Source organism: Saccopteryx bilineata, chromosome 3 (genome assembly GCF_036850765.1).
Source record: "Saccopteryx bilineata isolate mSacBil1 chromosome 3, mSacBil1_pri_phased_curated, whole genome shotgun sequence".
NCBI classification, from domain to species: Eukaryota; Metazoa; Chordata; class Mammalia; order Chiroptera; family Emballonuridae; genus Saccopteryx; species Saccopteryx bilineata.
The window spans coordinates 208972986-208985615 of record NC_089492.1 but is presented as its reverse complement, the minus strand read 5'-3'; the positions used below and the strand labels follow the sequence as shown (position 1 = coordinate 208985615).

The window sequence follows — 12630 nt, the reverse complement described above, 5'->3', positions numbered from 1 at the left end:
TGTAAGATCATATAGAAAATGGTAAATGTAAATAGAAAATGAGAAGTGGACATTTATAGGCAAACAATATACTAATTGTAAATTGTACTTGATATTTATTAAAAGTTAAATGCCTTTGAATCACTGAGCAGAACATGTTATTTATTTTTAGAAATACTCCATTTGAAACATGAAATATGTCAGAATTTTTATACATAAAGGCTTTTCAGTTATTTAAATTGAGCTTTACTTAAATACTATTTGTTTTAAAATATAGATTCTAGGCCAGGGGTCCCCAAACATTTTACACAGGGGGCCAGTTCACTGTCCCTCAGACCGTTGGAGGGCCGGACTATAAAAAAAAAACAACTATAAACAAATCCCTATGCACACTGCACATATCTTATTTTAAAGTAAAAAACAAAACGGGAACAAATACAATATTTAAAATAAAGAATGAGTACATTTAAATCAACAAACTGACCAATATTTCAATGGGAACTATGGGCTTGCTTTTGGCTAATGAGATGGTCAATGTGCTCCTTTCACTGACCACCAATGAAAGAGGTGCCCTTTCCGGAAGTGCGGTGTGGGCCGGATAAATGGCCTCAGGGGGCCGCATGTGGCCCGCGGGCCGTAGTTTGGGGACCCCTGTTCTAGGCCCTGGCCGGTTGACTCAGTGGTAGAGCATCGTCCTGGCGTGCAGGAGTCCCAGGTTCAATTCCCGGCCAGGGCACACAGGAGAAGTGCCCATCTGCTTCTCCACCTCTCCCCCCCCCCCTTCCTCTCTGTCTCTCTCTTCCCCTCCTGCAGCTGAGGCTCCATTGGAGCAAAAAGATGGCCCGGGCGCTGGGGATGGCTCCTTGACCTCTGCCCCAGGCGCTAGAGTGGCTCTGGTCTCGACAGAGCAACGCCCCAGATGGGCAGAGCATTGCCCCCTGGTGGGCATGCCGGGTGGATCCCGGTGGGGCGCATGCGGGAGTCTGTCTGACTGCCTCCCCGTTTCCAGCTTCAGAAAAGAAAAAAAAAAAAAAAATCTATATATATAGAGAGAGAGAGATTCTAAGGATTAGTGTTATTTTCTGTGTTATTCCTGAAGGTAGAAGAAGCAAACGAATTCTACAAAGTTTGTGTGACAAATGTTGAAGAAAGACGAAATGATCTAGAAAATACCAAAAGAGAAATTTTAGCACAACTCCGGAAACTTGTTTTCCAGTGTGATCTTACCCTTAAAGCTGTAAGTAATTTCTTCAGTACTTTGAAGTCAACAGGGAAAATGTATTTATCTGTAGAAGGGAGAGATACTTAATGTGTCATTAAATTAAATCCCATGATTCTAATGGGATTTAATTTCTGTGGTTAATAAAACATTTAGAGCTTGAAAGTTGACTTTCAGTTCTTAATAGTGGTATATGGTTTGAGTTACATTTTTTTAATCTGGTTCCCCTCACCCCCACCCCATGAATAGATGATTTGTTTGATTAAAATTGATGTCTGAGGCTTTGAAATTGCCTGTGTCACTCTCTGTTTGGCTTGCTTGACAAAATGGATTTCACCGCTGTCAGCACTATGAGAATTATTCTTCAAAATTTGAGTAAATTAAATATTAAAATTGAACCCAGTGATTTATTTGAAGACAAAACAATCCTGACCTCAAGTGTTTTCATTTGCCTCTTTGAACTTGTTATTAACATATGTATGAATTTGTGTAACTACCACCACCATAACAATCAGGATTCAGAATAGTTGCATTACTTTAAAAACTTTCCGCATGCTGCCCCTTGTAGTCTTACTCTCCACCCACCCTACATGTTCTCTATCTTTCTAGTTTGGTCTTTTCCAGAGTTTCATATAAATGGAATCATTAGTGTGTAACCTTTGGAGATTGGCTTCTACTCAGCATAATGCCTTTGAGATTCATCAATGTTATGCATGTATCAAAAGTTCATTTTTTTTTATTGCTGAGTAGTATTCCATTACATGAATGTTTATCCATTCACCAGGTGGACATTTGCATTGTTGCCAGTTTTTAGTGATTATGAATAGAGCCACTATGAATATTTGCTTACAGGTTTTTGTGTGAACATAAGTTTTCATATTTCTAGGATAAATACCTAGGAGTAAATATCTATTTAACTTTATAAGAAATTACCAAACTGGTTTCCAGGGTGGCCATAATATTTTTCATTCAAACTAGCAACATAGAAGAGTTCTGATTTTTCTGTATCCATTTCAATGCTTGTCAGTTGTTTTTATATTTTAGCATTCTAATAAGTGTGTAGTGGTTGTAACTTGTGTTTCCCTTATGACTAATGATCTTTTCAAGGGCTTATATGCAATTTGTATTCTACCTGTTTTAAAAAATTGAGTTGTTTTCTTATTGTTGAACTTAAATATATTGTCTTATAGTCTGAAGCTTCTCTTTATTCTTTTGGCAGTATCTTTTATAGAGCAAAAGAGTTTTTTTTTATTGATTTTAATTTATTGTGTTTACATAGATTCAAGTGTCCCACTGAATACATCCTCCCCACCCCCGTGTTCCCCTCAACATCCCCCTTGCCCCACTCTCCCCAATGTCCTCCCCCCTTCCCTTCAGGATTTGCTGTCCTCTCTATAACGCTGTGTTATGTATATATAATTTCACTAATCTCTTTTCCTTCTCTGATCCCATCCTCTCATCCTAGAGCAGGGGTAGTCGACTTTTTATACCTACAGCCCATTTTTGTATCTCTGTTAGTAGTAAAATTTTCTAACCACTCACCGGTTCCACAGTAATGGTGATTTATAAAGTATGGGAGTAACTTTACTTTATAAAATTTATAAAGCAGAGTCACAGCAACTTAAAGCATATAATAATAATTACTTACCAAGTACTTTATGTCAGATTTTCGCTAAATTTGGCAGAATAAATCTGTATAAAACAACTTACTATAGTTAAATCTATCTTTTTATTTATACTTTGGTTGCTCTGCTACCGCCCACCATGAAAGCTGGAACGCCCACTAGTGGGCGGTAGGAATCAGGTTGACTTTTTTTTTTTTTTTTTCCTGAAGCTGGAAACTGGGAGAGACAGTCTGACAGATCCCGCATGCGCCTGACCGGAATCCACCTGGCACGCCCACCAGGGGCGATGCTCTGCCCGCCAGGGGGCGATGCTCTGCCCTTCCGGGGCGTCGCTCTGCCGCGCCACGACCAGAGCCACTCTAGCGCCTGGGGCAGAGGCCAAGGAGCCATCCCTAGCGCCCGGGCCATCTTTGCTCCAATGGAGCCTTGGCTGCGGGAGAGGAAAAGAGAGACAGAGAGGAAGGGGGGGGGGGGGTGGAGAAGCAAATGGGCACTTCTCCTATGTGCCCTGGCAAGGAATCGAACCCGGGTCCCCCACACGCCGGGCCGACCGGCCAGGGCCGGTTTTAATTTTGATGGACTACAACATCAATTTCTTCTTTTATGGGTCATGCTTTGGTAAATCCAAAAGGATTTAACCTAATCCAATGTCACAAAGACTTCAATGTTTTCTACCAAAAGCTTTATAGTCTGACATTGCTGTATGATCCATTTTGACTTAATTTTTGTATAAGGCATGAAGTTTAAGTTGAAGTTTATGTTTTTGCATATGAATGTTGTGTTAAGATGATACCCACCAGATTTTAATTTATGAAGAGGACTAAATGCTGACTTGAAGAGTTACTTATTTACATTTCCCAAAAAATAAGGACATGCTATGCCACATAGGTCCATAGGAAAAATACCAGGTTGATCAAGCAGAATAGGAGTGAGGAGAACCAAGTAAGAGCCTTCATTGGGTATTCCAATGAAATGGCTAGGTAGGGCAAGGATAAGCAATATAAGATAGGCTATTTTTAATAATTCCAGTGGGGTTTAGGGTATAGGGATGGTCTCTAGTTGTTTGGTATCAAGCCCTGGGATGCTATATGGCAGGGGAAAATATTGGCTTGGTGAATGCGAGTTAGATAACGAGGTGGTTAGAATTGCATGTGAAAGACATGCTCCCCAGCTAAAAATTTGCTAGCCCTGGGAGGAACAGCTTCTCCCTAATCTGTAAGCTTTTAAAATGTCAAAACATAAAATACAAAAAATTAAGAAAATGATTAACACAGGTGTCTGCTTATTTTAATACCATTTATTAAAAACATGGTGTTATCTTCATTGAATTATCTTTGCATCTTTTCAAAAATCAGTTGACCACATTTTTCAGGTCTTATATCTGTAGTCTCTATTTTGGTTCCATGAAAGTGTGCGTCTGTCCTTTTGCCAAAATCCTGTGTTGATTAATGTTGTTTTCTACCAAGTATTAAAATCAGGTAGTGTGAGTCTTCAACCTTTATTCTGTTTCTGAGTTGTTTTGAGTAATTAAGATCCTTTGACTTCACATAAAAATGTTAGAATCAGCTTGTTTGTATCTACAAAAAAAAATCTTGCTAATATTTTGATTGGGATTGTATTAAATCTTAGATCCAATTTGTGAACATAGTATGTCTCTCTATATATTTAGATACTTGATTTTCTTAAATTAGTACTTTGTAGTTTTCAACATGTAAGTCTTTTACATGTTTTGTTAGATTCAAATCTGTGTAAGTTATATGTTTATTTTGGGGGGTTATTATAAATGTGATTGACTCACAGAGATAGAAATACATAGACACAGAGGCCTGACCTGTGGTGGCGCAGTGGATAAAGCGTCGACCTGGAAATGCTGAGGTCGCCGGTTCGAAACCCTGGGCTTGCCTGGTCAAGGCACATATGGGAGTTGATGCTTCCAGCTCCTCCCCCTTTCTCTCTCTCTGTCTCCTCTCTCTCTCTCTCTCTCTCTCTCTCTCTCTCTCTCTCTCTCTCTCTCCCTCTCCTCTCTAAAATGAATAAATAAAAAAAAATTAAAAAAAAAAAAGAAAGAAATACATAGACACAGAATTTACACATTCCAGTTTAATAGATTTGTAAATGCAGTTAATTTTGTATGCCGATCTTATATCTTACAGTCTTGTTAAACTCACTTACTAGTTCTAGGAGCTGTTTATACAGTCATTGGGGTTTTCTACATAGAAAATTATGTTATCTGCAAATAGAAACAGTTTTATTTCTTCTTTTCCAACCTGAATTCCTTTTCTTTCTCTGTTTGCACTGACTATGACGTCCAGTTTATTTTTGAATAAGAGTGGTGAGAAAAGACAGCCTTGCCTTATTCTTGATCTTAGGAGGATCATTATTAAATATAATATATAATGGTGGCTATAGGTGTTTTGAATATATCTTTTATCAGGTTAAGGAATTTCCTCCTTTTCTGGCTTGCTGAGAGTTTTATCATGAAGTTGTTGGATTTTGTCAAGTGATTTTTTTTTTGTATCATTTGATTGATGTGATAATGTAGTTTTTCTTCTTTCGTCTGTTAATATGATGGATTATATTGATGTTTTAATGTTTATTTAGCCTTGCATTCTTGACATCAGCCTCTCAGGATGCATTGCTCCTTTCATATATGGTATCAGGGTAATCCTGGCTTCATAATTTGAGTTGGAAAGCATTTTCTCCCATCCTATTTTCTGGAAGAGATTGTGTACAATTGATGTTATTTCTTCAAATGTTTAGTGGTATTCCCTGGTGAAAGCCTATCTACATTTTAATTTATCTGTTGAATTTTTTACTATATTTGTTTATATAGCTTTTTTTAATGGTTGTATTAGGATATAGTACATATCCCTTATGGAATCAGAATCTGTCTTTTGAACAAGATTCCCATATTATTCATTTACATATTAACTTTTTAAAGCACTTGTTTGGGGAAGTTATAAGTACTTAATCAAGGTCACCCAACGTATAAATGGTAAAGCTCTAAGAACCTGGTTGAATGCCTTTAGAGCCTGTGCTCTTAAATATTATGCTGTCTTGCTAAATGATTATTTAGTCTGGGTTTGAAGAACTCCAGAATTAATATGATGTTTATATTGAGTTTTAAAAAATCTGTTTCTTGCCTGACCTGTGGTGGTGCAGGGGATAAAGCGTTGACCTGGAACGCTGAGGTTGCCGGTTCGAAACCCTGCACTTGTCTGGTTAAGGCACATGTGGGAATTGATACTTCCTGCTCCTCCCCCCTTTCTCTCTCTCTCTCTCTCTCTCTCTCTCTCTCTCTCTCTCTCAAATGAATAAAAAACAAAACATTTTAAAAAATCTGTTTCTTGGCCCTGGCCGGTTGGCTCAGCGGTAGAGCGTCGGCCTAGCGTGCGGAGGACCCGGGTTCGATTCCCGGCCAGGGCACATAGGAGAAGCGCCCATTTGCTTCTCCACCCCTCCGCCGCGCCTTCCTCTCTGTCTCTCTCTTCCCCTCCCGCAGCCAAGGCTCCATTGGAGCAAAAGATGGCCTGGGCGCTGGGGATGGCTCTGTGGCCTCTGCCCCAGGCGCTAGAGTGGCTCTGGTCGCAATATGGCGACACCCAGGAGGGTCGCAACATGGCGACGCCCAGGATGGGCAGAGCATCGCCCCCTGGTGGGCAGAGCGTCGCCCCCTGGTGGGCGTGCCGGGTGGATCCCGGTCGGGCGCATGCGGGAGTCTGTCTGACTGTCTCTCCCTGTTTCCAGCTTCAGAAAAATGAAAAAAAAAAAAAAAAAAAAAAAAAAAAATCTGTTTCTTTGTGGACCTTTCAAGTCAAACTGTACCAATATATTAATAATATAATCTCTCTCCCACAAGACAACACTTTAAATACTTAAAAATTATCTTCCTTCTCTGGATTTTTTCCAGATTAAACATTCTCCAGTTTGATTAGTTTTCTTATATAACATAGTTTTACATTCTCTCATGAGCTGCAATCTTGTTTGTCTACATTCTTCTTAAAAACTGATGTTACTTGGTGATCCAACAATTATGATTTCCATTAATTTGATATTGTATAAACAAGGATGCCTAATTTTGTAAATATATAACACACCTGTGTTTATTAATGCCTACTAGTTATATAAAAGAAATGTAGAGAACTAACACATCTGAGAAATTGGAAAGCATATATCAGTGTATGAAGTAGACCTTAAAGTTCCCCAAACTTGAACCAATTCCAAAACTCATAAAAAACACTACTATATGTAATGTAGAGGGACAGTTTATATAGAGGTTCTATATGTATATTTGTGAGTAAAATTTCTTACATGCTAGAGTTCTTTTAAACCAATTTAATCAGTCAGTTTTACTTGCTCTGAATAGCATTATTCACATTCAGATCCAAGCAGATAGCAAATCCAACATCAGTTCTTGACTAGAGATATTTTCTAGGTAAGAACCTTGACTTTCTCAGATTTATGTTTTCTTCTCCATCAAAGAATTTGGGATTTTTGTTGAGTTACTTTTCAATACCACCCCCCAAATTGTTTTTAAAAATACATATTTTCACTCTGGGATATATTATTGCATATATATCGCAGAGAAAACAAAATTGAGATATAAACATGATAGACAATCAGGTTCTTCACTATCTTAAAGAATATACACAGATCAGATTCACATACCAGCAAAATAGTTATATCATGGGTGTTAAGGATTATGTTTGAATATTCAAAATTGACTTAAATTGTGAACTATTGAAGTATGTGGGATGTAGATCATAATTACATTTCTAAGTGAGAGAAGGGAGAAATGATGAAGTCAGTCACTAGAGAATTAATTAAATCAATGTCTTTGAAGAATGAGAAAAATTAGAACAAGAATGTTTTATTTTTTTAAAGTGTTTAAAAATTTTTTAGGCCCTGGCCGGTTGGCTCAGCAGTAGAGCATCAGCCTGGCGTGCGGGGGACCTGGGTTCGATTCCCGGCCAGGGCACATAGGGGAAGCGCCCATTTGCTTCTCCACCCCCCCCCCCTTCCTCTCTCTCTCTTCCCCTCCCGCAGCCAAGGCTCCATTGGAGCAAAGATGGCCCAGGTGCTGGGGATGGCTCCTTGGCCTCTGCCCAGGCGCTAGAGTGGCTCTGGTCGCGGCAGAGCGACACCCTGGATGGGCAGAGCATCGCCCCCTGGTGGGCAGAGCCTCGTCCCTGGTGGGCGTGCCGGGCGGATCCCGGGTCGGCGCATGCGGGAGTCTGTCTGACTGTCTCTCCCAGTTTCCAGCTTCAGAAACATACAAAAAAAAAATTTTTTTTAATCTTTTTTTAAAAAGTACAGGATATAAAATTATATTGGACAAAAGTTAATTTTTAGGTTATTGCTCATTTATATGGGGGACACTTTTCCCATTGATTTGAAGTGACGGAAAATTATATTTCACCATCTTTCAGAAAAATTTGCACTAATCCATGTGCCCATGGAGTAACCAAAAATTAGATGTAAACGGCAAAATCTGGCATAGAATTAGAAGTCCTATGTGCCTGAGTGAGCAATACCAGTAAACATGCAGAATTACAGTATAACCTTGACTAATAACACTTTCTACTACTGTTTATTTGGTCATTTCCCCTTTATATAGGATGCTGCTACACATTGGAGACATAGGAAAAAAGTACTAAATTTGTCACTCATCACATTGAGGGACAATAAGGTCTAGAGGCATGATGATTTTTTAGGTACCTGTGAGCCACCACAGTTAAGATGCCCAATAAGTCCTGCAGGACCTCTACCCCATGGGGGCCTCACTAGCATTTCTGTTACACGTGGCAAAGGCTGATAATTTAGGGGAAGAGATTTTAAGATTGGACTACCTCTATATATTATTGTCTTTTATTAGTAAACACCCAGAGACATTCAGCAGATGGATTGGTTATACCAGTCTATTCATTTGGATTTTTAAATTATTGGAGTTCTTAAGTAGATTTATAAAATTTATTTAAAAAGTGTTAGAAATGTACGGTTACCTTTAGGATCAAGAGGTAAGTTCAGTTTACCAATAACTGGAGGGTTACCTGGTAATAGCTAGTTGCTGAACTAAGTTTTACCATCTACAGTTTGAATTTCCTTTGTTCCTTGAAAAAGTTAGGGCATAATTAAGCTATTCTGTTAGGTAAACTTTTCAAATATTATTTGTGATGGGTCTTAGTCATCCTTGATGAGTGCCTGTCTACATTGGAAAAGACATAGGGGCTAGTCATAAGTTCAACATATTATTTGGTATATCCAGAGCAGTGAAGAAACATGACAGTCTTTGAATAGCATTAAGCCACTGGAATTTGGCATTCATTCACATTCCCCACACAGGAGACAGAGTGCATTTAAAAAGTATAGACTGCCTGACCAAGCAGTGGCACAGTGGATAGAGAGTCGGACTGGGATGCCGAGGACCCAGGTTTGAGACCTCAAGGTCACCAGCTTGAGCGCGGGCTCATCTGGATTGAGCAAAGCTCACCAGCTTGGACCCAAGGTCGCTGGCTCGAGTAAGAGGTTACTCTGTCTGCTGAAGGCCCGCGGTCAAGGCACATATGAGAAAGCAATCAATGAACAACTAAGGTGTTGCAATGCACAACGAAAAACTAATGATTGATGCTTCTCATCTCTCCGTTCCTGTCTGTCTGTCCCTGTCTATCCCTCTCTTTGACTCGCTTTCTCTGTCTCTGTAAAAAAAAACAAGAAAACTAGAGACTACATGAAGCTCCTTCTACAGTATAAGCTACAAATGACATCAAGAAAGACTGTTGAAAGTATATAGCATTAAGCATTCTCAGTATGAGATGAACAGAAAATACATTTTTTTATGTTCTTATATTTAGGAATATATTGAATAAACTTATTTTAAAAAAATATGTCAGATCATGTTCTAGTTCTTAACACTTTAAAACCCTCCACTGCCTTTCCATTGTATTTAAATCCATGTTCTTTAGTGTGGTTTATGACTGCTTCCCTTTCTGGCTCTACCTCTTTCGTGAGCTTCAGTCATATTGACCTTTCCTCTGTTTCTCCATTGTGGCAAGCTCTTTCCTTCCAACTTATTTTGCCCAAGGGTCTTTTATCTGGATTGGTCCACTCCTTGACATTTTGCGTTTCTTCTTTCTTGTATCAGGTCTCAGATGCTCTTTCCCCAGAAAGGCCTGCACTAACTAACCTACCATTCCAAAAGTACCCTTCCATAAACACATATCTGGTCATATTCCATAACTTGACAATTTTAATATATTATTAGCAGTTTTCAGTACCTGAAGTGATCTTATTTACTTAGTTTGCTCTCTCTTTGATGCTAGTCTGAGAACTTACACTCTGTTAAGACTGGGATTTCATCTGTGTGTTATATCCAGTGCTTAGGTTTTTGTGACCATTAAGTTGGTTAATACACGTAAAGTTCTCAGAATGGATCTGGCATATGATAAGCTTGTGTCAGCTACTATATATTATTGTTGTTACTACATATAAGTAGTGATAGATAGTACCATGTATTTAGACATTTGTAGAAACTCAGTAGAACAATGTATTTTGAATAGAATAGGTTCAAGATAATACCTAATTATAAAAATTGAGGCTACATTATACATAAAAGCATTTCTACTTTTATAGGATTGAAAAATGAAAATCAAAATAATAGTGCTTTGGGATTTTCCCCCCACATTTTTCACATAAGTGCTTAAACAATTGAGGCCAGACCATTAATATACAGAGCTAGGGATCCTCAAAAATACGTGCATTTCCCAAAACCTTGAACCAGTAAGTACATGAAGTTGTAATTTTTTTTTAAGATTTTGTTTATTCATTATAGAGAGGGGGGAGAGAGAGAGAGAGAGAGAGAGAGAGAGAGAGAGAAGGGGGGAGGAGCAGAAAGCATCAACTCCCATATGTGCCTTAACCAGGCAAACCCAGGGTTTTGAACCAGCAACCTCTGTTTCCAGGTTGACACTTTATCCACTGCGCCACCACAGATCAGGCTGGAGTTGTAATTTTGAACTTTTCAGTTTAAAGCCAGTTTTGCTAGAAACAATTGCTCCTAGATGTTTGATTAAAACTTCTTTCTGATATAAACCTTGCAAAAGTCAGGCAACATAGTATGTTTGCTGATGATATTCGCTGTTGTATGCTTCATTATATTGCCTTTTTCTGGTGCTGTTACTTGAAATAAATGTATATTTATATGGCATTCTGTATATCATAAATTGTTTTGCTTTTTGTCTCTCTCTGATCATAGGTAACAGTTAACCTCTTCCAGATGCAACAACTACAGCTTGCCTCCCTCGCAAACACTTTACAGTCTCTTTGTGATAGTGCCAAACTCTATGACCCAGGCCAAGAGTATAGTGAGTTTGTCAAGGCCACAAATTCAACTGAAGAAGAAAAAGTTGATGGGTGAGAATTAATGTATAGTTGAAATTTTTTCAAGAGATAAAATATTTATTGCTAAGTTCCTGTCTGCTATATAAAGTGGTGTCTTTTTTAACATTGACAGAGTTAACTAATTTTTTTCTGAATTTTTAAATATTATTAAAGATCTAACTCACTTAAGAGTAAAAAAAGCTTTCCATCTGACCCAAAGCTTGGTTCTTTTAGGGTTAGAAACTTTTTGAGAATGGCAGATCATGGTCATACATATTTTGAATGTCTAGTACACAGATTTAACCTACATCTTCCTAAAGATTATATTGGAAAAGTTTAACCATGACATGAATTACTTTTGCACTCTTTTTTATATAATTTCAGCTGTAATGATTACAGATGATTAAGTTTTATTCATACCTCTTAGGAAGTTGAACCATGTAAATTACATTCATTAATTTAACATTTTTCTGAAAATAGAATAAAATAGGCTTTTTAGTCATTCTTCTCAGTGATTAATAATTTTATTTGGGTTTTTTTTTAGGAATGTTACTAAACAATTAACCAATAGTTCTCACACTGCTGAATATGGACCTGCGGACTCTTTGGAGGACGTCGTGCGTCTTCCCGACAGTTCTAACAAGATTGAAGAGGACAGGTGCTCTAACAGCGCAGATATAACAGGTAGTTTTCCAAGTTAAAAATGGCACAAATTTTATGAGAGATCAAATTGTTTAAATGTGATTAAGTGAGTTTGCAGCCCTAGAATTTAAAAAGCAAGCCTTTACGTGTAACTTTATGAAGTCTTATTCAGTTTTAAGCACTGTGATTGTTTTGAAATTAATTATTGATTACGGCTAAAGAAAACCTAATTTGTCTCATTTTATATAATGTCAGTATTTTGCCCTATGGTCCATCTGCAGCAAAGTTTAACTATTCTTTTCTTAAAAGGTCCTTCTTTTATAAGGTCATGGACTACTGGGATGTTCAGTGACTCTGAGAGCACAGGGGGAAGCAGTGAGTCTAGATCTCTGGATTCAGAGTCTATAAGTCCAGGTATGTAAGTATTTAAGTCTAGCAGTGAAATTTCAATGAAAGATTAAAATATTCCCTTGGGGAATATTTTATAACTACCTTATTTTTATAATGAGTTATAGAGAGCAATATGTACATATATGTGTATAGTTAAAAGTAATAAACCATCCTATAGTCACCACCCAGCTTAAGAAATAGAACATTATCAGTATATTAGGTCCCTGTGTACACCTCCTTGATAACATTGCCATATTCCACCAGAATAAGTGATTATCCTGAAGTTCATTAATCATTCTATAGCTATTTTGAGTTTTAGTACCTCCATGTAGTTGAGCTTGCCTCTTCAGAATGATAATACAGATGAAGTCATGTTATCTTTTTGTGACCACTTTCATG

At 38.0% G+C, this 12630-nt stretch overlaps 1 protein-coding gene across 4 annotated transcripts in view; it reads left to right on the top strand.

Annotated features, from left to right (window-relative positions):
• ARHGAP29 (Rho GTPase activating protein 29) overlaps positions 1-12630 on the top strand; it is an 83148-nt gene that overhangs the window by 56308 nt on the left and 14210 nt on the right. For all 4 annotated transcript variants that reach the window (XM_066268712.1, XM_066268710.1, XM_066268711.1 and 1 more), the window contains 4 exons: positions 1079-1216; positions 11075-11232; positions 11744-11883; positions 12151-12255. In XM_066268712.1, coding sequence (XP_066124809.1) covers positions 1079-1216; positions 11075-11232; positions 11744-11883; positions 12151-12255 — 541 coding nt within the window. The remainder of the gene's footprint in view (positions 1-1078; positions 1217-11074; positions 11233-11743; positions 11884-12150; positions 12256-12630) is intronic.